At 33.7% G+C, this 27,169-nt stretch overlaps 2 protein-coding genes across 5 annotated transcripts; one reads left to right on the top strand and one right to left on the bottom strand.

Moving 5' to 3' along the window:
• Positions 1–12,615: 12,615 nt before the first annotated feature.
• On the top strand, positions 12,616–16,111 carry LOC105774100 (uncharacterized). The gene is made up of 8 exons (XM_012596445.2): positions 12,616–12,844; positions 13,476–13,560; positions 13,704–13,772; positions 14,019–14,131; positions 14,454–14,565; positions 14,653–14,796; positions 15,453–15,627; positions 15,785–16,111. Exons 1-8 carry the CDS (start codon positions 12,793–12,795, stop codon positions 15,908–15,910), a joined length of 876 nt encoding a protein of 291 aa, XP_012451899.1. The 5' UTR covers positions 12,616–12,792; the 3' UTR covers positions 15,911–16,111.
• Positions 16,112–16,412: 301 nt separating this feature from the next.
• Positions 16,413–25,707, bottom strand: LOC105774033 (topless-related protein 1). Of its 4 annotated transcripts, none has more exons than XM_012596341.2 (27): positions 25,613–25,707; positions 24,704–24,813; positions 24,438–24,617; positions 24,219–24,332; positions 23,971–24,129; positions 23,647–23,773; positions 23,429–23,537; positions 23,240–23,313; positions 22,950–23,163; positions 22,730–22,839; positions 22,568–22,637; positions 22,392–22,465; positions 22,200–22,295; positions 22,011–22,106; positions 21,791–21,918; positions 21,456–21,687; positions 21,127–21,291; positions 20,997–21,053; positions 20,721–20,777; positions 20,085–20,231; positions 19,769–19,879; positions 19,485–19,667; positions 19,214–19,342; positions 19,019–19,114; positions 18,479–18,667; positions 17,441–17,604; positions 16,413–16,841 (listed from the first exon to the last, which is right to left on the bottom strand). In XM_012596341.2, exons 2-27 carry the CDS (start codon positions 24,796–24,798, stop codon positions 16,667–16,669), a joined length of 3,351 nt encoding a protein of 1,116 aa, XP_012451795.1. In that variant the 5' UTR covers positions 24,799–24,813; positions 25,613–25,707; the 3' UTR covers positions 16,413–16,666. The 4 variants fall into 4 exon arrangements, with proteins under 4 accessions (XP_012451795.1, XP_052488757.1, XP_052488760.1 ...); XM_052632797.1 differs by having other exon boundaries at positions 24,704–24,805; positions 25,613–25,659; XM_052632800.1 differs by lacking the exon at positions 20,721–20,777.
• Between the last annotated feature and the right edge of the window lie 1,462 nt (positions 25,708–27,169).

Here is a 27,169-nt window from a genome sequence, read left to right as displayed (position 1 = left end):
CGGCCAACTCCAAATCGTGCGTCTGATAGTTCACCTCGTGTGTCTTAAGCTGACAAGACGCATTTGTAACCACCTTACCATCCTGCATCAACATACATCCCAAACCGACATGTAATGTATCGCTATAAACCGTAAACTCCTTTCCAGGTTCAGGCTGTACCAAAATAGGAGCCTTAGTCAGTACAGTCTTAAGCTTCTCAAAACTCTCTTGCTGCGTATTAGTCCAGTCAAACGATAGACCTTTATGTAACAACTTATTCAAAGGTGCTGCGATTAGTGAAAATCCTTCCACAAACCGTCGGTAATAACCTGTCAGCCCCAAAAAGCTACGGATCTTAGACACATTCTTAGGCTACTTCCAGTCCAATACAACCTCAATTTTTTGAGAATCAACTCGAATCTCCTCAGCATGTACCACATGACTCAAAAATGTTACTTCACGTAACCAGAACTCACACTTGTTGAACTTAGCATAAAGCTGTTTTTCCCTTAAAATCTGAAGAACAATCCTAAGGTGTTCGTCATGCTCATCCTCAGTCCTTGAATAAACCAATATGTCATCGATGAACACCACTACAAACCGATCCAGGTAGGGTTGAAACACTCGGTTCATCAGATCTATGAAAGCTACCGGTGCATTAGTTAGTCCAAATGGCATCACTAAGAACTCGTAGTGACCATAACGAGTCTTAAATACCGTCTTATGCACATTAGCCTCTTTAACCCTCAACTAATGATACCCAGAACGCAAGTCAATTTTAGAGAACACAGACGCCCTTTGGAACTAGTCAAACAAATCATCATCCTCAGAAGTGGATACTGTTAGAGTATACCCAAAGATTAATCATGAGATGGTTGTAATAACATACTTGATTTATCATGTTTATTAATATAAGGCGTTACCATTATTATTTCAGTTTTTTTTCTGTGTGTATAAATAAATTGTTTTATAATAATGTCCTGAGAATAATATGATTATTCTTAAAAGGTCCTTAGTCAAGTATTATTGTTGGCTAGGACAACAATAATGCATTAAGACTAACATGTAGTTGATTGATGGTAAAGAGCTGTCATTGATATGGAATGTCAAAATCGATGCATGAATATGTGTGTTAGAGAACAACATATTGGACTGACCCGTTTTGAGTATGTTTCTTGGATTATTATGTAATTGTCACAACATTACTCATAGTGATTAATATGTATATGATCCTCAAACTTGAGATCATCATAATCCTAACAGCGTGAGTTGTATATTTTGATACAGTCAAATGTACACCGTAACTGGTTGTTCGATAAAATATGATGTTGAATATACCGTAACTGTGTAGAGGGATATGGTTGATCGATATAGGAGAAGTCTCTCATACATAATGGGAGTAATATCTTAGGCCACTTGATTGAGTGAGACTAGAAATGCATGACCATGCTCAAATAAGCTGATATAAGATGTCATACTTATTTGTATATCATAGTCTACTTAAGATATCAAGGAACATGGAATGGACTATGCAAGTGTGACTATTCCATGACTTGTGTCCAATTCAGAGATAAAGGACTTAAGGATTATTGCATGAAAGGTTAATCATAAAAAAGTTATGTCGAATCATGATTTCTTGTGACTTAGGTGGCAATGATGCATTGCCAGGTGCCACTCATTGTTTGTAACATTGGAATCGTTCTAGTATTATTGCTAACGTTATAAGAACCTACAGGGTCACACCCTATAGTTGAAATGAACGGAATAAAACATAGTTGGTATTGTGTTTGGTTGTCGCTTGAATTAAATTAATTATAGAATTAATTTAATTGGGTAATCAAATATCGAATACATTATATGTACAAGGTTGTTGTACGCATAATGAGAACATGAATTTGGTTCGTATACAAATTCAAATAAATATATAGTTTATCAAAATCATTATTATAATTAATGTAATTATAATTTTAGATTTAAAAACATTGTTATATTTATTTAATTTCTAGAAACCCGGAAAATAGATATAAAAAATTCTGTTTTTTCTTTTCTTGATGGGTCTAACAGCTGTCAAAGCAAAGTCTTCTCCAAAATAGTTTTGCGGATTCTTTCCGTTCATTGTCAACTGGGTGGATTACGTAGAGGTCGGAGTCACGATAGATTGTGGCTTGGTTCGATAGTAGATCAGATTACTCGTTGCCAAGGCGTCACTGTTTACTCAGAGTAAAGATTCTGTAATTTTGAAACCTTTATTTCACCCTGATTTGTTCCTCACACATGGATCCATGGTTAGGATCGCTAGATGTTTTATTTTTCCGCTGCGCTATAGGGGTGCCGACGTTCCAACAGATACTTGTTCTTAATAGTCAACTTAATTAGTTGTCAGTAATCGAAACACATCCTCATGGATCTATATTTTTTCTTAACAAATAGTACTGGTGCTCCCCACGGGGACACACTAAGGCAGATGAACCCAAGCTCATTCGATGTCATTCGATAGGGAGTGATAGACACTAGAGCTATACCAGGAAAAAGCTAAACCATTAACTCCACTTCTCGATTCGGAGGTAAACCCGGTAGCTCCTGAGGAAAGACGTCCAAAAAATCCCTCACAGTTCTGATGTCTTAACAGTAGAGTCCCCAGAAGCGAAAACACTTATGTAGGCCAAATACGCCTCACATCCCTTGCAAACCAGTTTCTCAGCTACCAGTGCAGAGATTACGTTAGCTAAGTAATTCCGATGTTCCCTAATCATAACAACTTCATTATCTTCTTCAGTTCTCAATACGACCCTTTTAGTCGCACAGTCCAAACTAACACGATGCTTGACCAACCAATCCATCACCATTATCATATTTAACTCCCCAAACGGAAGCTCAATCAAATCAACCATAAATATTGTCCCTTGAACCTCTAAAGGAACATCCCTGTACAATTTGCTAACTCTAACAGATTGCCCCAGTGGGCTCAGCACAGTCACCTTACTAGAAGTACTCTCAACCGAAATCCCTAGGTTTTTGGAAATAGAACAGGCAACATAGGAATGCGTAGATCCTATATCTATCAACGCAGTGTAAGGCACATCAAAAATAAGAAACATACCCGTGATGACGTCTGGAGCATTCTATCCTCTCGACGACGAGCAGCATAAACTAGGGTCAGTTGTCTCGCCTCAGTCTATCCAGCACATTTGTCCGGTGCTCTCTGCCCATAATCCACACCATTACCACCCCTAGCCTGACCACGGTCCCTAGGCGGCTGCTAAACTACTCTCGGTGACTATACAGTACCAGAACCCGCAGCTTGCACCTGATCAGCCTTCAGCAGACACTGTCGAACATGGTGCTAAGTAGACCCACATCTTAAACGATCCACAGTTTTCCTCCAACATTCTCTCAGATGGCGTCTTCCACAATGCCCACAAAGCGTGATCCTAGTAGGTATAACAGGGGCCCCAACTCTAACTGGCCCACCAGATCTGACCTTTTTTTTAGGCCTCATCGTAGAACTCGAGGGCTCTAAATCCCTCTTATTCTTACCTCTCTCCTTATCCCGATTTTGATTCTCAGCGCGCTTCATCTCCTCGGTGATCTTCGTCTTCTCTACCAGTGCTGAAAAGTCACGCTCCCTCTGCGGAGCTATCAGAACTCTCAAATTGTCCCTGAGTCCATCCTCGAAGTGGACATAATGCTCATATTCAATTGCCATCATACTGCGCGTATAGCAGTTCAATCTCAGAAACTCGGCCTCTACTCGCCCACTGAACGATCCTCTTACATAAGATTCAAAAACTCACGTCTTTTAGTGCCAATGTAGCTTGCCCCCATATATTTACCTTGAAAAGTAGACTTATAGAAATCCCAAGTCAGTCGTTCGGGCTGAGTGCCCTCCTTAACGGTCAGCCATCATTGGTATGCTTCATTGCGAAGTAAGGAAATAGCCCCTTTAAATTTCTGTTCAGGGGTAAAGTTCAAATCGTCCATGATCCTTTCCGTGGCCTCCATCCAGTACTCAGCTATGCTATGGGCGACTCCAGTGACACCCTTGAATAGCTTAACCCCATTGGACCGGACTCATTTTGCAACCGACCCTCGGCCCCCAGATCCATTGTTGGGCCCAGCGACCCTCTCTAATATCCTCAGCATAGCTTGGGACAATGCGTCATCCCTGGCCATGCGATCATGGGACCCAGTCTCTGTAGCAGGTGAAACCGGCGTCTCGCCCGTATCCTGATTCGACATGCTGCCTAACGACGATGACTTAGCTCGAACCCCTCTATGGCCTCTACCTCGGCCTCTGGTACCCCGCCTACGGATACCTCGTGCACTTATCGTAGAATTCGTAGCTTATCTGTGTTAACAATTTTATGAATCAATTACAGTTTCGATATCTATTAGTAGATATTTTATGCAAAATAGTATTAAAAGTTTAAAGTTTGTTATCATGAATCACAATCTTACTACAATTTTCAGTTTCACTACTGTTTTCAATATACACCATCTACAGTGTTCTCAGTACAGTGTACTACCTATAGTAGTTTTAGAATATGCTACTCATAGTTTTACAAACTTATTAGAATTTTTAGAACACTTACAGAATTAGCGTCGGAGACTCGGTGTACCACATACTTACTCAAAAATATTTCAAACCATTTAAAAATCTTCTCTTTAAAACCAAGTTTTAAAACCCAAATCCACAGCCGAGTTTTGCAACCTGGCTTTGATACCACTAAATGTAACACCCTAAACCCGGCCTAGACATTATGGCTGAATCTGGCGATGTCACATGGAAAGGGATTTGAAGACAAGATTGTCGAGTTTAAAAACCGTTACAGTAAGTTAGCTTTATTTAATTTGAAAACAATTAGTTGATTTGTTTTCAAACTTGCCTCTGAGTGGAAGCTTTTGTAACCAATTAATTTAGGGAAAATCGTTTCTATTTATGAAAAACCTTAGTTTTTAGAAAAAAATCGTGTTTTGTGGAGTTGCAATTTTAAAAAAAAATAGTATAAAGTCCCAAATTTAAAGCCAACCAGTCCATAGTCTAAAAGATACATCAAAAACCCCAAATAAGTAATAAATTCTAGGCATTAACGGAAAATAGTCTAAAATTTACGTGTGGCCACCGTCGAGTCCTCCGCTGCACCGACCCGTCAAGTCTGGGGATTACCTGTACAGATTAAACAGAGAAAGGGTGAGTTTTCGCAAACTCAGTGTGTAATCCCCACATAAAACATGCATACAAATAATCAACAGAATTCAGTTAGATACAGTCTGGGGCCTGTGCCCATCACAAAATCAGTTTGGGCCTTAGCCTATTCAGATACAGTCTCAGGAATACATTAGGGCCTGGCCCATATCAGATATAGAATGCAGACATAGTAAATCAGAATCCTACCTACTAGCCTCTACACACCATGTAGGGATTAAATCAACCCACCCATCTCTACACACCATGCTATACTGAAATGCGGCACATAATTAGAAGGTTGCAGCTGAGCTGCCAGATAACAGGCTTAATAGCCTTTCAGACACTTCCTCCAAATTTCATTAACCCACCCTGATGCAATGTAATATACAAAATATGTCATGCCATTATGCAATTAATAGTACATACATTCAAATATCATAAGTCATGCTCGGTATAGAAATCAGACACACATATCACATATATAGGGGTCTAAGTAAAGCTTATCAACCCTACAGTAGGTCTACAGTTGACCTGGGCGACCCATGCAACCTTACAGAATTTTTCAGAAACATGGGCTCACACGCCCATGTGGCCCACTAGGCCCAAATTGGCCTTGGCCACGTGATCTATTTTTAATGTAACCCGTGCTAGTTAATTATTTATATATATTTTCATTATTTACTTATATGTTCCTTCAAAGCTATCTACTTGAGTCATTGTTACTAAATTATTTATATCTTGAGCTACAGAATCCTGAATTAAGATCTGCTTAATGTCTTTGAAACTAGACTCAAATACCTCTCTACCATCAAATTTTAAAAATTTTTCGTTTGGCCAATAAGTATAGTAAAATCTTCAAACTTACCCCTGTTCTGTTGTTTGACAGCTTCGTCCCTTCTTTGCTAAAAATTAATTATCTCTTAGTAAAAAATTTGGATGATATTTCCATTTGTTTCTATTGGAAATAGAATTGTTAATAATTTAAAAATATAAATTTTAACCCCTAATTATTTTTCTCCAATTTTTGATGATTTTCTAAAGTTAGAATAGGGGAACCCGAATTCATTCTGACATTGTCTCACAAAGTTTATTATACCTCATGATTTCTAATTTTATTACTTACATCGTTTCTTCTATGAGAAACTAGACTCAATAAGATTTAATTCTATATTTTATTCATCCTCTAATTTGATTTCCATAATTTATGGCGATTTTTCAAAGTTGGTCTACTACTGCTGTCCAAACAGCAAGCAATTTCGGCTATTCGCCAAATCCCTTTTTTTTTTGCGTTTCGGGTACACACTTGGTTTTGTTTGATGCTAAAACAGTTCCCGAGCACTCCAAAGCCTAAAATCAAGACACTCAACATAAATTTAATGGATTTACAAGCTAATTGACAACCAAGAACGAACAGAAACCCAACTTACCACCAACGATAACCCTCCGTTTAACTATTGTTAAGACGAGAACACCGAATTCACCAGTCTGAGCCTCTCCTTACGCCCAAATCATAAAGAAAAAACATTATCACTTCAGTTGTTAAGAGATTCATGACAGAAACAAAGAGAAACACTTACCGAAACTAAGCGAGCACTAACTGCGTGTGAAAACGCCAATGATAACCCTCCATTTAACTATTGTTAAGACGAGAACATCGAATTCACCAGTCCAAGCCTCCCCCTATGTCCAAATCGCAGAGAAAAAACATTACCACTTAAGTCGTTAAGAGATTCATGATAGAAACGCAGAGAAACACTTACCGAAACTAAGCAAGCACTAACCGCGTGCGAAAACGAAGGAAAATAAATGGGTTAGGGAAAAATCAAGAAGAAGAAAAAGAAGAGAAATATAGAAAAACTCAGAGAGTTTTGGCAAGAGAAGGAGGAGGAGAAGAATAGATGACATGATTTTTTTGGAAAAGAGAGTCAAAATTCGGTTATGAGAAAAGATAAAATAAAATCCTGATAACCCCCAAAATCCCTTAACCTTATCCCCTAATTCCCACTACACATCCACTACTCAGAATCCCCCTATTACACAACTCTATCCCGAAATCTGAGCAAAAAAAAATACCCTTGCTTGCATAGGGATTTGAACATAAAACATCCACCATAATAACACACCATTCAACCACCAGACCAGCAAACCCATTCTGATATAATTTACCCAACAATCAAATAAAAGCCTACTGAACAATAGTAAGGTCTAATTCATTCAAAATACCAAAATTTGCCCAAGAAAAGGCTTGAACTTGGGACCTCCCAAACACTTTTAAAACACATAACCACTAAAGCTGACAAATATTTGTGTCATATTTTCACAACAATGAAATTATAAATTTTGGGGCGTTACATTATGCCTATAAATAAAACCTTTGGAGAAACTTTGTAAATATCCCTATTGATCAATAAAATACATTCTCTATTGCTACCCATATTTTCTTTGTTCTTTACTTTTTGTCTATTTGTTTTATAACATGTTATCAACACGATTCTCTTCTAAATTGTTTTCTCCATAAGTCACAATTTTTTTTCCTTTCACCAAGCTTTACCCCTTTCAAGCAACAACCAATGCAATATCCAATCACTTAAATTTGCTACTCAAGATGTTATTGATTGCCTTCTAGAGCTACTGCTATATCAGTCTTCAATTGAGGCCTGCGTATTATGGGTAATCATTATGTAAAGAAATTTATATAATCCTTACGTGGTATGTTTTTCTCCTTTATTGATCAATTTTGGTAAAATTATTTTATGAAAAATATTATTACTTTAAGGTTTCTTTTAAACTAAGTTTCTTTTATTAAATTATAGTTTGTATGATATTTGGATGATTAAATTTTTGATGATTAAACTATTGTTATTAAATATGCTTGAAATTATTGTATTATATATTTTAAATTGAATTTATAAATATTTGATTAAAGCATCATAAGATTTTATAACATATATGTGGTATTGAAATTTGGTACAATGTGTATAGGATAACTTTCAAGCATCGTACACTAAAATTTTGATTTTGTTTATTAAATGATTTTTTACTATTAGATTATAAATGTTATTGTAAAAATAAAGTTGTTTTACTACTTATAATAGTGCTTGTGATAATAGCCCATGTGATAATAATGATGTTAAAGAATCTCAAGTATATTTTACTATGATTTATTTATTACATATGTTTATTATAATTGGAGGTTAATCATGACAACATGAAGAGATAGCATGTTTTATGATGGTGATTATGAAATAAAGAAAATAAAAATATAATCATGGACCACTAAAAGTGGGAACATAGTAATTAATAAGACAACAATAAGAGTTAGAGGGTAAATATAACATATGTTATCAATGTGATATGAAAGATTATTGGCCACATATGTATGTATGCCCAAATATTTTGTTTCATTAATATTTTTGAGGAAGGATATGAGAATGTAGTAATGAATTCTATCATTACAAATATAAAATATTTATCTTATTTGGTATCTGAAACAAACAAATATTATTCCAATATTTGATAGTACAAAATTAGTTGAAAGCTCCGAAGAGTTAATATATCAATATCTAAAAAGCACAAAATTTGTGATGTTAATGCATTAGTTTTAAAAGATATTCATTATAACGGATATCATATTGAGATTGTGAATGAAGAAAAATTATATTTCATATGAATCAAAAGAGGATTGGGTTATTGATTTATATTTATTACTCTTGTTATAAATTGAATTGATCGTAACTATCTTTCCGATCTTCTTTTGTCATTATCCCCATTAAGATATTGAAAGTAAAATATTTGATGTGAAAGATCTACCGATATAATACATCTACTACTTGGCATGACCAGTTAAACCATCCTAAATCATATATGATGCGAAAATTAATTGAGAATTCATATGGACATTATCATTTGTTAATTTAAAGAATTATCATTTGTTAATTGTTCTCAATGAAAATTGATGGTTAGAAACTCACTAGCTAAAGTTGAGATTTAATATCTTGCATTTCTGAAATGAATATCGGCTCATTCATCGACAATGTAGATGGTTTTGATATTATATTATTTTGGTAAATGCATTTACGAAATAATCACATGTGTGTTATCAACTTGCAATCTGTCGTTTGCAAGATTGCTTGTTTAAATAATTAATTTTAGATCATGCAATTAAGATAATTCATCTTGTTAATACTAATGAGTTTATATCTCGGTATTTTATTGATTGAGTTTGAAAAACTTTTGTAAAAGTTTGTTATTTATGCATAATGGTTTAGAGAAATTATTGATTGAACGCCTCTAATTAATATCTAAACCATTACTTATGAGAACTAAACTTCCTATTTCAACATGAGATTATCTTGATTTATGTGTTGTACGCATCAAGCCAATAAGTTATCAATACTTTCCATTGCAATTAGTTTTTGGTAAATAGCTAAATATTTCCCATATTTGAAATTTTGTATGTGCGTATATATTTCAATTGCTCTACCACAATGCATAAAGATGAGTGAATCTTCAAAAAAGTTGGGAATATATATTAATTGCAAATTTATTTGTATTATTAGTTGTTTTGAATGTATTGGAGATTCAATTATGACATGATTTGTGATGACAATTTTGATTCAATAGTTTTACCGACATTAGGGGGAGAGAAATAATAACTTGTAATGAGTTAGGGGGAGAGTAATTTGAACCAAAAGTTCAACAAGGATAACTTATTACAAGTTAAGTGTCAGATGTATTTATAAACTTAATGAGAATAACCAAGGTAATATTTGAATTTGAATCAAAGTCCTAGTAGGGCAATCAGTTAGAATAAATAACAGATCGGTTCCAAATATGAAATTTTTTGTAGATGGTCATATAGTGGAGGCGGGTGCTCTAGAAGAGACCCAAGACATAATAAGTAAAACTCCAAAAGAGATTAGATACCTAAAACTGAATTTTAAAATAATGAAAATAAGAGATCTCGATAAGTTATGTCAATTCGAGAAAATGTGGAACCTAAAAATAAAAGTGGTCGACAATAATTTTGCATGCAATATTATTATTGAAATAATGAAATAAAAGGAGGATATTGAATAAATCTATTGAGAAATATAGATATAGAATAAATTGATCAAAATAGAAAGACACAATTCAAGTACAATTAAATTAGTAGAGTTTTAGACCAAGAGTCAAATATCTAAAGATATAAAACTAGTAAGGGTGCAAATGAAGTAGTTTTGCAAAAAGTGGAATAAAAATATGAAGTTTTTAGACATATTATTTTCACAATTCATAAAATATTTAACTTGCATCTAATGGTTATTATTACAACCTTTTATGAACCACTATTTTTATGAACCACTATATAGTAAAATTTATATTAAAATCCTTGAAGGATTTAGGATGCTAGAAGCATATTGAAATTCTCGGTAATTATTTATTTATATGAATTGAAATAATTTGAATATATGTGATAAATAGTAATTGAATGAGGCTTAATGGTCCAAAATACCTATTTGTGTTTTTATAGAAGAATCATGATTAAAATTTGCTATGATTATTATTGAAACTCTGAAGAGATCAAAATGTATTTTCCCCAAATTTTCCTTCACTCATGACTTTCAAAAGAATAGTGATATAAATGTTTAACAAATACATTCAAATAGTCATTTGAAAAACTAGTATTCAAGATTGAATATGTAGAATATGAGAAAGTATGTGATGTTTTCATGAGGGGAGTAAATACGCGCTGTATTCTTTTTCCCTTAATCGATGTTTTGTCCCATTCGGTTTTTCTGGTAAGGTTTTTAATGAGGCAGCATATTATGCGTATTATAGATATGTGTATTCTTTTTCCTTCACTAGTAGTTTTTTCTCACGGGGTTTTTTTTATCTTAGTAATGTTTTAACGATGCATATTATCTACTAATGGGGAGCATTATAAATATCTTATTAAATGGGTATCAATCAAGATCAAGATAAATTTTGATATACTTTAAATTTAATAGTCATTAGAAGTAGATCTCTACTTCATTTATATTTCTTATGCCTATAAATAACAATTTTAGAGAAATTTTATAAATATCCTCATTGGTCAATAAAATGCATTCTCTATTGCTACCACATTTTATTTGTTCTTTACCATTTGTCTATTGATTTTATAACATATTTTAAATTTTTTATTTACTGCCTTAGTCCGAAAATAGAAAGGTCCTTGTTCACGTCTAGCGCAAGTCTAAATTTCAATTATGTAAATATAGAAACAGGCAACATAATTAGACATACTTTAAAAGGTTAATATACCATTTGTTGTTTAACTTGATATTTAATGTTTTTAAACTTTTGAGGGTTTTTTTAAAAGGTAAATTCATTAATTCATTGAAACATACAATTTAGAGAGAAAATAATAACAAACACTCGTCATAGATGGTGAAGAACAAGCTCTATTAACAGAACAAAAGTTTTAGCATCGGCATCAATAGAACATTATGACACGTTAAATAACATTATGAGTCCCAAAGAATATTTGACACGGGAGCGCTAGTAAAAAAACATAAACCCTTAATTGAGATAAAAAAACTCATGTATCAAATGCATTGAACTTGCTTAATTGGGACAAAAAAAAATCCAAGTATCAAATTGAAAAAACTAAGGCACCAATTTGAATTTTGAAGCCAACCTTGAATACTAGATATGATCACTAACGTTATTGGTTTATTGCATTTTGGTCAATGAGTCATTATCCTCTTTATACATACACGGATAGGGTGAAATTTATTAAATTAAGTTTACCAAATTAACCAATTTTCAAGTCTAAAAAATCAGTTAACTTGCGATGCATTTTTGAATGAGATTTAGACATTTCTGGGTCGAGATGTCTTCTGACTGATGATAGAGCTAACTCTTAGCTTCAAAATGCTCTTTTAATCACTTGATTTTGAGTTGGGGGCTCAAGTTATATCATTTTATTGAAAGCTACAAAGTAAATTTTCTGGATGGGATTATTATGAGAAATTACAAGTTTCACATTTTAATCCGAGTTTAAATCATATTGCATTTGATTTTAAGACTTAATTTTGAATATATATATATATATATAATATTTTATTTATTAAGTTTTATGTTTTTCTTCTTTATTTATTTCGAAATTTAAAACATTTTGAATATTTCTAATTGTTTAGTTATTTTGTTCAACTGGAATTACTTCGTTAATTTATATAAAGATATTTTCATTATTCATTAAACACACCTTCATTATTTTGATTCATTCAATATAACTCTTTTAAGTTTTTCTCTTTGGAGATTTCTCGCTTGTTGATTATAGAAGTAGTTTTCTTTTTATTTTAGTGATTATATCGTAATTTTTAAAGTTCGATAATCAAAACGTAATTTAAAATATACATAAGTGACTAAATCTAGAATTTACCCTTAACTAAATTCTTAAAATCACGTCTCTTCCACTTCACACTTCGCAAAGCTTCCACTACAGATAGATTCAGTTAATCTTTAAACAGAGTCCTATTTTAATTTATATTTTTCTTTTCTTTTTTCATTGCTAATATATTATCTGAATCTAAAATCCAATTCCGTCGGCAAAAATAATTTCTTTTTTAAAAAAATTAGGGCTTTGGTCCGATTCTCAATGGAGAAAATCAGAAGAGCTTCGCATGCAGGATCTTGGTACACTGATAACCGTAAGTCCTTTTACAGCGCGCTTTACTTATCTTCTCTTTGCTTCCTTCGAAACCCTATCGATTTTCATAATCTAATTTCGGTTCTGGATTTTGCTCATCTTTTTCTACGAATGATGAAATCGTAGCAAAAATATCGTTTAATTCGAGAGAAGGTTTTTTTTTTTAAAAAAGGGAAAAAATAGGAGCTGAGCTAAGTAATTTCGTAGGGTTATTTATGGAACATAAATTAAATAAAGCTTTAAGAGATGAAAAATTTTAATAATTTTAAGTGTTACATTAGGATATTATTTACTGCACTGCTCTTCTGAAGTTGAAAAGATTAATAATTTCGACTTGTATTTGAAAGGATTTGGGTAATTCATTCTCCATAACTTGTAAAACAAAACCGAAATCTTTTAATTATCTTTTACTTTTCATATTTCAAATTTTAGGTCCAACTATTAACTCCTTTCATTTTTCTAAGTTCAATGAAAGTAGTAGGACTAAATTTCAAATGTACAAAAGGTACAGGGACGTGGAGTATGTTTGAACCTTTTTCTTCGCTATGCTAATATTGTTTAGTTCTTAAACTGTTACCTTGCCGATTCCCATATTAGTATATGTGTGTATATATATACATTCTTTTTTTCAGCGAACAAGTTATCGGAAGAGCTTGATGGATGGATCAGGGCGGCTGGCTTGCCTAAATCTTCTGATGTAAGAGGCGTAATTGCTCCGTAAGTTTGTTGCTTCACCTCATCGTGTGTTCCTATTCTAACATTAATGTATGTATGTATGTATTTATGTATGTATGTATGTATGTATGTATATTCTAATATGTTGTGTTGGTTTTGTTTGAAACGGTGGCTTGGGAATTCAGGCATGCCGGCTACTCATATTCAGGTCGTGCTGCTGCGTATGCTTTTGGTAACATTGACCCGACAAACATGTGCGTCTTTTTATTATATTTCTCCTCTTTAAATTGCTAGAATGTATTTCAATTCTCAGGAAATATCCTCATTCATTTTTCTTTTATCATTACTTCCAGTTTTGAGCCAAATTTTGTTCAAATGTCATGCAAAATTGTGGAACTGATTGCTCAAATTATAGTATTTGAACAAGAAAAGGTAACTACTTCATCGGATTCATTCATTTCCAAAACTTGCTGACATGTTGGAAAATTTTTCAATTTCAGCACTCGGGTATTCCTTCTTGGTCCTTCTCACCATTATTACACTCCAAAATGCGCTCTCTCGACAGCTACGGTTTACAAGACACCAATAGGGGACCTACCCATTGATTTGGAAGGTAAAGTGATGTCCATTTTTCTTTGACGCTGAAACCCCACCTTTCTTCTTGTCTTATCATATCATATATTAGCTTTGTTACTAACTCCAGCATGATTTCTCATACGTTAGTTGCAGCTGATTGACTGTGGTTTTTGGTCTTGTGTGTTATTTTATTTCCTTCGGGTTGAGATGAATAGTGTGTGAATTGACCTTTTGTTGTTTGAAATGTCTAATATATTGCCCTCTTCTAACTTTTTATCCCTAAAGCTCTGCAGTTCTCTGTGTGTTTAAGTGGTCCTTTATACTAAACTTAAGTGAGTTATATTTGTTTAATATTTCAGTCATTGAAGAGCTGAAAGCTACAGGAAAATTTGAATTGATGAATCTCCGGGTTGATGAAGCTGAGCATAGCATGGAAATGCACTTGCCATATCTTTCAAAAGTATTTGAGGGGTAAAACCTCTTTTTTTTCCCCCCTTATAATCAAAGAGGCTCTAAACTTGTTTCTAATTGAAGCTGATTTGGGTGCTGATGTTACAGGCATCCAGTGAAAATCATACCCATTTTGGTCGGTGCTCTTAGCGCTGAAAATGAAGCAATGTACGGGAAGTTGTTGGCCAAATATGTAGATGATCCTCATAATTTCTTCTCCGTGTCATCAGATTTTTGTCACTGGGGTTCTCGGTATGTTTGATTCAGCCGCTTGTTCCCTATAACTTTCATCTTAATTTATAACAATGCACATGCAGCTAAAATATGTCTTACATGCATACAAGCTACACTTTAGAATATTGCTGCGGCCTAGTTTACTAGCAACACCACCCTCGAACTCCTAAGAAGAAAGTAGCATGTGATGTAGACTGTAAACTTTTCCTGGCGACATGAAATGTTATTCTGAGTTCTTATTTTACTCGCTGCTCTTTAAAATTTTCAAAACACCAGTCATCTGACTGGCGAATGATGATGTTTATTCACTCCATACCCTATCAAAAATAAACGTCCTTTTCTTTTAAAGAAATTTTATTGTTCAACGGTTTAAATTTGGTCCATGGTTCTATTCTATGATTTGCCCTAGCCGAAGTTAATCAATGTTTGGATGGATATGGAGTATAGACCAATATCGGTTATGGTTTTCTACATTGTGTTGCAAACCTAGGTTGTTCTGGCCCTTCTTTTTTCCTGAAGTACCTCTATCGGACACTCATGCCTTACACATAGATATGGGGATATCACCTCCAAGGATCCTCCAGATACATGAAAAAACCTAGAAAAATCTAACCATACCCACATGCATCCGACACTTGCACCCCAGTCCAAGTAATATTTGCTTTTTGTGCCAGGTTCAATTATATGTACTATGACAAGAAGTACGGGGCCATACACAAATCAATTGAGGCGCTAGACAAGATGGGTATGGATATAATAGAAACTGGAGATGCAGATGCATTCAAACAATATTTATCTGAGTACGACAACACGATCTGCGGACGTCATCCTATTAGTGTTTTTCTTCATGTAAGTGTTTTAAGCTTTCTTGAAAGCCAAGTTTTCAACCCTTTTAACAACAATAAAAATTGCCCAAACTACCTATTATATCAATTTTATTAATGGCACTTTTGAGTTCCCAAACTTTTTATTAATGGTCGTTCGGTTATGTTGGAGTATATTTCAGATGCTGAGCAACAGCTCGACGAAAATAAAGATAAAATTCTTACGGTACGAGCAATCGAGTCAGTGCAAAAGTACACGAGACAGTAGTGTAAGTTATGCATCTGCAGCAGCAAAGGTGGATGCTTGAAGATTGTAAAAAAGAAAAGAAAAGTGTGGGTTAGAACTTAATGGCAATTTAAATAATGGTACTCATGTTTTCTTTAAGGTACTGATGATTTGCTTATGTTTGTTTTGGTGTTACAATTGTGCTTGCATGACATAGATGTAGTAGTGAACACTGAACAGCTTTCCAGTTTTATTTGAATCCCATTAACTCAATTTAACCTCACTTCCCGTTCCATATGAACGTGTAAATATTTCCAACTTTTTGAAAATATCTAATTGATTTAACCTCGCCAATTATCTAAGTAATTAAATACAATTTGTATTATCCATCAAATATTTAAATAAATCTGAAACTAAAATTATGGAGGGTAGACTCATATATTCATTTCCAAATCCGCAAAATAAGTAATTCAGATTAATATTCAAATTAGAATGGTAGATATTTAAATCCACAATTTAAATTGTCATTTTGTCCAATTGAATCAAAATAGCTTACGCTAGAAATAACTTATTCGATTTCGAAATTATCTGAACTTAAAATTTGATTAATCATTTTAAAATCAACAATCTGATACATTAATTTAGAAGGTGATTTGAGTTAATTTAAAGGAAAAATAAAGACTAAAACAGATGCAAATATAAAGATTGTCGAATCTAAGACAAACAAATATTACACGGGACAAAAAGATATGTATAAAGATTCTGAAATCTAAAACATATATGCGTGTGTGTCTTTCTCTATGTATACGCGCAATTAAAAATATTGGTTCACATATTTTTAATCATCTTGGAGCAAGCAGCTGCTTGCAGTTGCAGGCTCATATTCAGCAAGGTACCATGAATTACCAGGTTTTTGAGGCTCAAAAACGATTGCTGCACCATCTGTCAGTCCCACTGCAAATTGTGTTGGTTTATGTGGATTTGCAGCTACGGCAAGGGGGTGCACATTTCCTCTGCACCCACCATTCATTATATTCAGAAAACCTACTATTAAACTTAATAGCTTACATGATTTTTCAAGTTCTAACATTTGTATCTTCATATTTTGTTCGATATCCGCAAATTGAAACCAAACCTTTTACGAGTTGACCTTTTCAACATTGTTCAAATTAGGGGCTTTTTTCAAGCATTTCGCCCCAATTTGTAATACAAAATTGTTTGAAATATAACATATGAAAACCAAGCCAGATATTACTTAGAAAAGAAAAAGAGTAAACAACATGATTTCAAACAACATTCGGAAAGCCCTAATTCGAGCAAATTCGAAAAAAATTGGCTCTTACTTAACCATTTAAAAAGCCTTGGTCCTTATTTGATCACATTTAAAAAGATTTAATCCTTATGTAAATAATCTAATCCCTAGAGATGCTTTTAAAACAAAAACAAAACCCTTCAATTTGAACATTTAGTCAATTTTGTGTTTTGTATAAAAAGTATTGATTATTTTTATCTGGTCTTATTTGTGTTTAAAATTATCAAATAAACAGTTAAAAATAGAATTCAGAAAGGGGAAGGCTATGCATGCAATTGCAGATGAACCATGTGGACATACCTTGGAGTATAAGGAAGATAGGAAATGGGAAGGATCTGGCATTTTAACTGGAGATCTGAAGCACCGAATATTGACACTATTCCCCCTAGAAAGCACGCAAATACCATCTGGCTATCGCATGACAATGTTGCTTGCGATATTCTTGTAGAATCTTCAGGAATCCACTGTGAATACAAGAGTAGATTAAATATTCTACTTAAATGATTAAACCAATATTATCGATGATTGAATCGATCAAATTATTAATTTAACCGACTGAACTTTTGGTTCAACAATTGTCACGTAAAAAACAAAAATTTCATTAAAATTAAAAGAAAACAGAAAAATTTTTAGAAAACAAGCACACTTAGAAGAAATAATTAATATGGGCTAAATTAACAAAAGAAAAAGTTAAAAACTCGGAAAATATTGAAGCCGGTTCATCTGGTTTTATACCCGGTTTTTTCAGCTTCGTTTTGTGCATTCCAATTATATGACAACCAGTCGGTTCTAGGTTGAACTAATAGGTTGATCCTCCTATCATTTCAAATTGAAATGGCGTATTCTTTATTCACGAAAATAAAAAAATGATTATATTTCTTATTTTCTTTACCCTCATTTTTCTTTTTCACTAACCACAATCAAAATTGATTTTTTTTCCACTTTTACACTCTTCTTTCCACCCTTCAATTTTTCTATTCTACCAAACAAACCCTTAAACTTTCCTTACTACACTCGACAAAAATTGGAAAAATTAAAAGATAAAAATATGAAAAGAAAAAAAAAGTAATCTTCTTTCCGTTGATTAATTAGAGATAAACACACTTAAAATTTTCTCAGTTTATTTTCTCTTATCATCCCAATTTAGAAAGTTTAAATTTTTTTTTTTATGCATTACTATGAAATACGGATTTCCTATTTTTGTTCCCTCACTTTTCTATCCTACTAACCACGCTAAATGCTATTTTCTTTCCGCATTTCCACTCTTATCTTTCCGTCCTTCCACTTCTTCATTCAACAAAGCATCTTTGCATATCAATGAGAGGGAGAGAGGCATACCTGCTGTACACATCCTAATTCTTTGGCTTCATAAATTGAAAGTTGAGTCTCATGCACAACGAGGAAGTTTACTTGATCCTGATGAAACTGAACCATGGTATTTGAACCCCTTACTGGGATTCTCTCATCGGGGAACTGCAATTGTTTGCTTTTACATTTCCCCCATCCACCAAGATTCCATGTGAAAATCTGCAGTTATAGGGGGGAAACAAAGTACAAAACATAATTTATGAGTTTCTGTCACCTTGAAAAATCAGACTACAATTTGCCAATGATTTCTCAATAGAGCAGGGTTATGATAGTGAGATGGTTTATATCTAAGTTAGACCAATCAATTCTGACCCAAATACCCAACTTGATCAATAACCTGAACCCGCCCAACTCAACTAAAATGACCCAATTTGAAGAAACCGACTGATAAATCCAGATGACGTGAACCCAAAATGACCTGAAAGTTTTAAAATCATAATTGACCCCATCTACAACTAACCTGACTTGCTTAATTTATAGGTCTGATTTAAGGTATAAAGAAAAACCAACCTGAGCATCTTCTCCAGAAGAAACAAGCAAATCCATGGCAGTAGAGAAAGCAAGCCCGGTGACTCTTCCAGAATGACCCTTGAGCTTGCTTTTAACCTGCGTGAATAAAAAACAACCACCTTGTCTCAGGACGTCTCTTCAAAACATTATCTTGCAGACAACTATATATTTCTCTTTAAAGGGGGAGAAACATGCCTTTGTGAAACGGACATGATATATCAATATAGTGGAGTCATCCATTCCAATAGCAACTATGTTGTTATCCTGAGGGTGGAAAGCTAGGCTTGTTGCCGCAGGTGATGGTGACATGAAAGACATCATCCTCTGCTCAAGAAAAGATCGAGATTATCTAGTTGACTGTAATTTCTTTTTAATCAGTAGAAACTAGAAAGTTAGTGGACCGTGATTCGCATGGATTTCGTACAAACTTTAACAAACGGTTGCATAGAAGAAATTGGAAAGTAACCTTAAATGTCAGCATGTTGAATAGGGAAATTATCCCTCCTGATGCTGACAACAGATATGAATCATTCTTTGACAAAGCAAAACAAGGCACGGCTTCTTCAGGCGTGCTGTCTGTAAGGTCATTGGTCATCATTCGCGAGCAGCTTCTTGGTTGCCACAGTTGAGGGGGAACATCGGTTGTAGCCTACATAGAATGTTTCCACAAAATTACGTCTAAACATCCAACTAATGAAGAATTATAAATTGAAACCCGGAAGTTTTGAATATTAATTGGTTCTTTGTTACCTTTCCACTCAAATTAAGGTCATTTTGAGGCCATTTCCATAACAAATGTGTGCCATTTGAAGCTAATGCCAAAATGGCATTACCTGCATTGGTGTATATCAGCCTTGATATCTGCAGTGGTCAGAGAAAGAGATAATGATAAAATTACTTTGCAGTATGTAACCAGGTTAACTAAGCTTTAGAGGTTTCGCTCTCTCAAAGCAAATATTTAGAAAGAGGATATAACCCGGATGAAAGCATTGAACGAAAATATTTGCAAATAAATTTGAACTTGTTAAGTCCTCATACCATGAAATTTCTTACTGAGGATATTTACCTTGTCTGCTTCCCCATAACCATTGAGTTGCAAGGACTTGCACTGAGAAGGCATGCTGATTTGGATGATCTTACAAACACCTGATTTGTTATTGGCGTTATCAATAATTTTTTGCTTTGCATCCTTTATCCTTTCCTCATCGCAGTTCTGCAGGGAGGCTGATAAGTTAGCATAGGACATGTTCTCGAACAAAAATGGACAATTTGCACAAGGTGACACCGTATGAATCCTAGAAAAAAAACTGGGCATCTCAAATTTTACACATGGACTTTGATCCAATGTACATTGTAATATATGAACTTTGATGTGATAGTATTATACACATGAAAATTTGATTTTAATTCAATTATATATATGAAACTTTGATATTGATTCAATCGTAAACATTTGCAAAGATGAACACATTCATTTATTTTCATGTTGGATAAACATAATTATCTATATATGCAATATGTAAATGCAAAATGGTGTTATGTCGAAAACAGTGTCAGTGCTATGTGAAAATTGAATTAAATTGAAATTTCATGTATGCAATTGCACAAAATCAAAATTCATGTACCATATATAGACCAAAGTTCATGGGTAGCTTTGATATTTATCCCACAAAAAGAAAAAATTCAGTTCATGATTACTCACGGTTGGGACATGGGCATCAGCTTCTCCGGAATTAGCAACACTTGGATTTATTACATGCTAAACCAAACAAAAAGAATCAGGAAATGTGAATTTCTACTAGCAGCAATAGGATAACAACCAAACAGTGTTAGTGTTTTGTGAAAATTGAATTAAATTGAAATTTCATGTATGCAACTGCACAAAATCAAAATTCATGTACCATATATAGACCAAAGTTCATGGGTAGCTTTGATATTTATCCCACAAAAAGGAAAATTTCAGTTCATGATTACTCACGGTTGGGACATGGGCATCAGCTTCTCCGAAATTAGCAACACTTGGATTTATTACATGCTAAACCAAACAAAAAGAATCAGGAAATGTGAATTTCTACCAGCAGCAGTAGGATAACAACTAAAATGCAGACCTTTCTTGGACCATCAGAGACATCTGAAGAGGAATTAACAAAACCAGTTACTGATGCATTCAGCAACTGAAGGCCATAGGCTGTTGCCAAGATCTTGATTTTGTTTTCGCTTGCAATAACAGCCAGCAAGGTCCCATCCTTGTTGAATCGTATATGTGGGTTTGCCTTCAAATTAGAAAAGAAGTAGATATCTTAGACTATCCTTTATATGTACTACAGTGAAACCTTTACTTGAATTTCAACATAAATGTAATTTCAACCTGAAATTTTAGAAACTTTCTCTGCATAACACTTCTAAAGAAGTAAGACTGAAAGACTAAAGAACTTACTGGTAAGTCTCCTGCATCAATAATTGTCAATTGCTCAACCTTATCCATATCCCATATTTTAATAACATGGTCATCAGCTGCCGCCAGGAAATTCTCCTTAATTGGACTAAACTGCACAACAGCTGAAGAATTTTCACAAAGTCCTTGGTAGGTTCTTTTAGCATCACCTTCACTTTCATTCCATTCAACAAGGAATGATTCTCCATTTTTATTCGTCCCACATGAAAACAGCCTGTGAAAATATCCATTTAAAACACCAAAAATTAGTACATCTATCATTTGAAAAAATAACATTCTATATCATTGAATGAAGATTCATGGAAAACAGATCAAACCTTTTATTATCAGCACTATATGCTATTGTTGTGCATGCCAGACCTGGAGCATCAATATGAACTCTGGCACCCATGTTGTCATATAGCCATGCTTTTATCTTTCCATCCACTGATGTTGAAAATATAAACTGGAAGAAAAGGTATCAAATATGTTATATGATCACCAACAGATCTAAAATGCCACACATTATTAGTATAGTAAATCAAGAGTAACTCTTACATGAATACCATCCTTGCAATGAGGGCAGAGAGAATAAACAGGAGCTTCATGGCCTTCTAAATTATGCATTTGTACTCCAGTAATCACATCCCATACCTTAAAAAAAAAAAGAAAAAGAAATCAGCTAGTTGATGGATCAGTTCCTCTATGATGAAAAATTTCTATCCGAGAGAAAGATTAAAAAACCACCTTAATTAGCTTGTCATCGCCACCAGTTATGACCAACTGTTGCTTGCTAGGTGTAGCAAATGCTAAATCATTAACACCACCAACATGAGCATCAATCTAAAATTTAAAAAAGAAAAGAAAATAAGAAGTTAATATCAGGTCCAGGCCATTGAAATCAATAATTGTAGAACCAGATAAAAAACATGAAGCTACCTCCAACTTCTGCTGAACATCAGTGACACCATGGTACGAATATAATTGCACAATATGTTTTGAATAAGCAATCCCTATTTTCAAGAAGAGAAAAAGTTTGTTGTACAATTAAAACAATATCCGATTCATTAGATATTATTTCTAAATAAAGTTTTCCAATAATACATTGAACTTACCAAAGAAAGAACCATTTGGACTCCAAGAAATACAATTAACAGACATACAAGGATCTTTCATCATGGCTGTCTGCATTTATTCAAATATGTTCAGGTTTAATATGATGCAAGTAACAAAACATTTCTTGCAAAGATATGTAAATCAAATTCAAAGGGACAAACCTTGAACATTGTGGAGCATGCTCCAATATTCCAAACCGTAAAATTTCTTGAGAGCATTTTTACCCCTAAATTAACATCCCACAACCCAATGTCCCCAATGTCGGTTCCAACTGAAAGAACCAAAACTAATAGGTGAACATCATTCAAGATAGACTATTCAATCAAATAATCCCTATAACGATGACAAGCGCTTAGGGGGAGGACATGCAGGGCAACTAACCTAGAAGAAATGTCTGCTGTACAGGATGAAAATCCATGCTCATTGGAGAAGATGACTCATTCAATATCCGTGCAACAGTCTTGGGCAAGTCGGTATGGCTGACTGGTTCAAAATTTTGAAGCATACCATTATTCATGGAGATAATTGGCAAGTCATCAGAAACACTGGATTCAGGGCTGTGATTTCGACCAGAATGAAGAACAGTAGATGCGACCTAAGCATCAAGGTAAATGAATAATTTTAGAGTTAGCAGTGAAAAATAAAGCTGCAGTAACCTTGGCCCTCCTTACCTCATATTCAGCTCCCAGTAGGCTATTCTGAGACATGGTATTGGAATCCCTCATATTAACTGAAGTTGTAGCTACTAAATAGGTGGCAATAAAGGTAAGAAAAACATTGTTAAATGTACAGAATGAATACATTAAATCACCTCAATTCTGAGACCTGAAACTCACCAATATGATTATTATAACCCCTACCTGATGTTATTGGACCACTGACACAGATATCTTCTCTAGAAACAGCTTGAGTTACAGTAGAAGGGCCACAAAACCAGCTGGACGGGAAAACAGGTAGTGATGCATCTAGCTAAACATTAAAATTTAAAAGCATTCCATAAGCATCATTGTATAGATAATTGCTGTCCTTATAATTGTTGGGAGAAGGAAACCAAAAGGAAATTTTCCCCTTCCCTTACCTGTGGATTGTCAGTGGATTGCATGAACAAATGATCATGTGGCCATTGGCAAACATGATCCTCAAAGAGAGTTTCTATATCAGGATTAGGCTGAGGATATTTACATTGAATGTGCTGCCAGTTTAGGCTGTTAGATCACAATAAAAAGTTAGTTCTTTAAGTCTAGAAATAAGGAAAATTTCAGTAGATGCTGAAGCTGCAACAGACAGATTTAAAAAGTAATTTCAATTAACTTTATTGAAGAGATGAATAAAATCTATTCAGAAAAGGCTAACGTAACATAAAGAAGAAGGGAAACCAACAAACTGAGAGAAAGGCTGCTACCCTTGATTAATGAGACGTCTCAACCTTTGGCTTTTGATGACAGGAAATTTCAGTTTTCCATGGAAAATTGGATTCACTTCAATAAGTTTCTTGAGTTCATCCATCAAAATTTTCCTTGAAGACTCTGCATCTTCATACATAGAGAGCAACTCATGTTCCCTGTAAAACCCAGGTGGATCTTTTAACTCTCATATCATCATGCTAATGCTGCAAAAATCCGAAGTTAACCATTTGTGTGAAACATGTACCTGAAATTATCTAATGTTAAAAGCTGAGTCATTTCTCTATATAACTCTTCATTGTCCTGAGCAAAAACTTTCAAGTCCTTCATCAGGATATCCAAAGCCTTTGCACGATCATTTCTGATGCAACAATCAACCAATTGCATGTAAAATAAATGCTTGACGCGCACATTTGCATGAAGATGCTTATCTAAATGCTTATAGAAGAGAACCAATATCCCTCACTTGTCCAATGCCTCAAGGAAATTCAGCTTTCTGATTTCAAAATAAATCTTGGTCGAGTACTTGTTGTCATTGATGCTTGCGAAACCAGAAAGATATTTCTCGACTTTATTCCACTTTCCGTTCAGCACCAAGTCTTCAAAAAACTCCATGTCAAAGTAACATCCACTCTCACGCTCAAATCTACAAATCAAATCAGTTCCAAGCATCAAAACAGAAGACATAGAAGTAAAACATCCATTCTAGAACATGATTGAACTGAAACTTACATATGAGCTGTTCGTTTATATCCTTCATCGTTGCAAAACTGTAAGATTAAGAAAAGAAGTTCTTTATTGAGAGCAGACCTCTTCTCAGAAGCCATTCCTCCTCTGTGAAACTTCACCAAATATTAACATGAGTAAGTTTGGCAACCCAAGAAAGAAAAGAAAAGAAAAAACACAAATTGATCATACCTGCACTCCAAATTCTATGCAAACAAGTATCAAATTCGATAAAATGTCTTAGATTCCTTAGTAGGAGAGTCAATTGATTCCAATCAACAAATAATAATCTTTAGAGTATCCTTGCATATGTATCCTATTCGATAATTATTGTAAATACCTTTTGATATTATCGTTAAAACAGAGTCTAGTGCAGTTTAACTTAAAGAATTCAAAATTCGAGTGAATTCTAGCGTGTTTAGCTTTCACAAAGTAATGCTTTTAAAAACCATTGGAACTGATTATAATTAAAAGATATCAAGAATCAAGACTGATCATCAACAAAACAGCGAACAAAGATAACAACGCAGCTCCGACTGAAAAAAGAGAAAGCGAAAAGTTACCGTCAAAGCTGAAATGATTTTAGTTTTCTACGTCCACGATTCGTCCATTTTCTCAATAACCAAACAGAACATAAAGATTCGATTCAAAGATCAAAACAAACAGATACAAAGCAGACAACCAAAAAAAAAAAAAACAAAGAAAGAACTGATCTAATTCAAAATCACCCAAAGGATCGAGATTAGATCGATAATAACGTGGAATTTAAACGGAAACCTAATCTTGATTCTTGATCAATTAGAGCCTTTACTTTTGAACTTAAAATCGATGGAAAAAATTTTAAAAAGAAAAATTAAAGTGGAAATAAATAAGGAAAAAGGAAAAGCTTTTCTGTTTTCAAAGAATCATACATACCTGAGTGGAAAATGAAAAGAAAATTTTCAGGCGAAAATCAGTGTTTGAAGCTCTAGACTTCGATTTTTGAAATGGAATATAAATAGAGAGAAATAGTGAAATACTCAAAAATTAAAAAATTAAAATTTAAAGAAGAAAAAAAAGGCAGGGACTAGATTGCGAAATTTAATTTCTTTTCAGGTAAAAATGGAATATGATAAGTCAGTGGCCTTATAAAAGTCGTTACTAGTGGCGGGTCCCACAGGTGGGCTCCACCGCTGCTTTTCTGATTGATAAAGTTATGGCATTTACACACACTGACCAGGTGTACTCAATTGAGGATGTGGGTTGCCAGGAGGCAGGGGCCTACCTGCCTTAAATTTCATCAAAACTTTGGATAAACTAAGATTTAGTCTTTAAATTTGGTAATATTTTTCATTTGGTCCTTAAATTGTTCTTTGGCTCCACATTAGTTTTGTAAGTTGGTAAACCTTTCTAATTTGGTTCATAAACTTGGATTTCATTAAAGTGTGACGACGTGGTACTTTCTTAAAGTATCATTTCATCACTTGACATTTAAAAAAATTAATATAAAATCTAAAAGATACACAAAAAATTAAAAAATTTTAGGTGATGAAATGACAATTTCGGTGCCATGTCATTACACTTCAATGGAATACAAGTTTAAGGAGAAGATTGAAAAAAGCTACCAAATTTCATGAATAATGTGGACAAAGAAAAGTTCAATGATCATGATGGAAAAAATTATCAAATTCAAGGATTAAATGTCTCTTTGTCATTCTTGGACTTCCGCAACATTATACTTGAAAGTGATTGTGCACTTGTGATAAATAAGCTTTAAGTATGATCAATTAGATTTTTCTAGTTTGAGTTATTTGTTAAATGAGGCTAGAGCTTTGGTTGGTTTGCTTTATGTTTTATCCTTTAGGCTATGTTTGGTTAAGTGGAAAAGTAGACGAATGGGAGGAAAGAGTGAAAAAGTGGGGAAAAAAATAAATTTTGAGTGTGTTTTGTTGGAAAGAAAAGTGAGAGGAAAGAAAATAGGAGGGATGGCCATTTTCCGTCCTAATGCATAAAAACCAATCTTTCCCAATTGAAATGATAACCGGGGAGAAAATGAGAGCCATATGTATGTTAGTTCAAAATTATGTGTTTGTCAAATATATTATTGGTTCAGGGTAATCTTATTTACCCAAACATAATAATATAATTTCAAGAATAGTGAATCTTAGATTCTTTTAACCAAATGCACCATTCATTCTTTATATTATCATTTTAAAATAAAGTGTATTTGAATTTGAATTTCTATAATTTTCAATTATTTTAAAAGGTTTATTTTAATTTTTCCCTTAATTAATATATTTAGTTTGAAATTATAAATTTAATAATACATTTAACCTAAACCTCGTTAAATAATCGGTGTTATCACAAATACCTGTATTGATATTAAATCTATAACTGACACCTACATCTATATTAAATCCAGGAAAATTCTTAGGGTATTTTTGATTCATGGAATCGATTTCCAACAGTAATGTAAGATTACATAATTGCATT

The sequence above is a fragment of the Gossypium raimondii genome, chromosome 6 (genome assembly GCF_025698545.1).
Source record: "Gossypium raimondii isolate GPD5lz chromosome 6, ASM2569854v1, whole genome shotgun sequence".
NCBI lineage: Eukaryota > Viridiplantae > Streptophyta > Magnoliopsida > Malvales > Malvaceae > Gossypium > Gossypium raimondii.
This window is presented reverse-complemented; position numbering and strand designations above follow the sequence as displayed.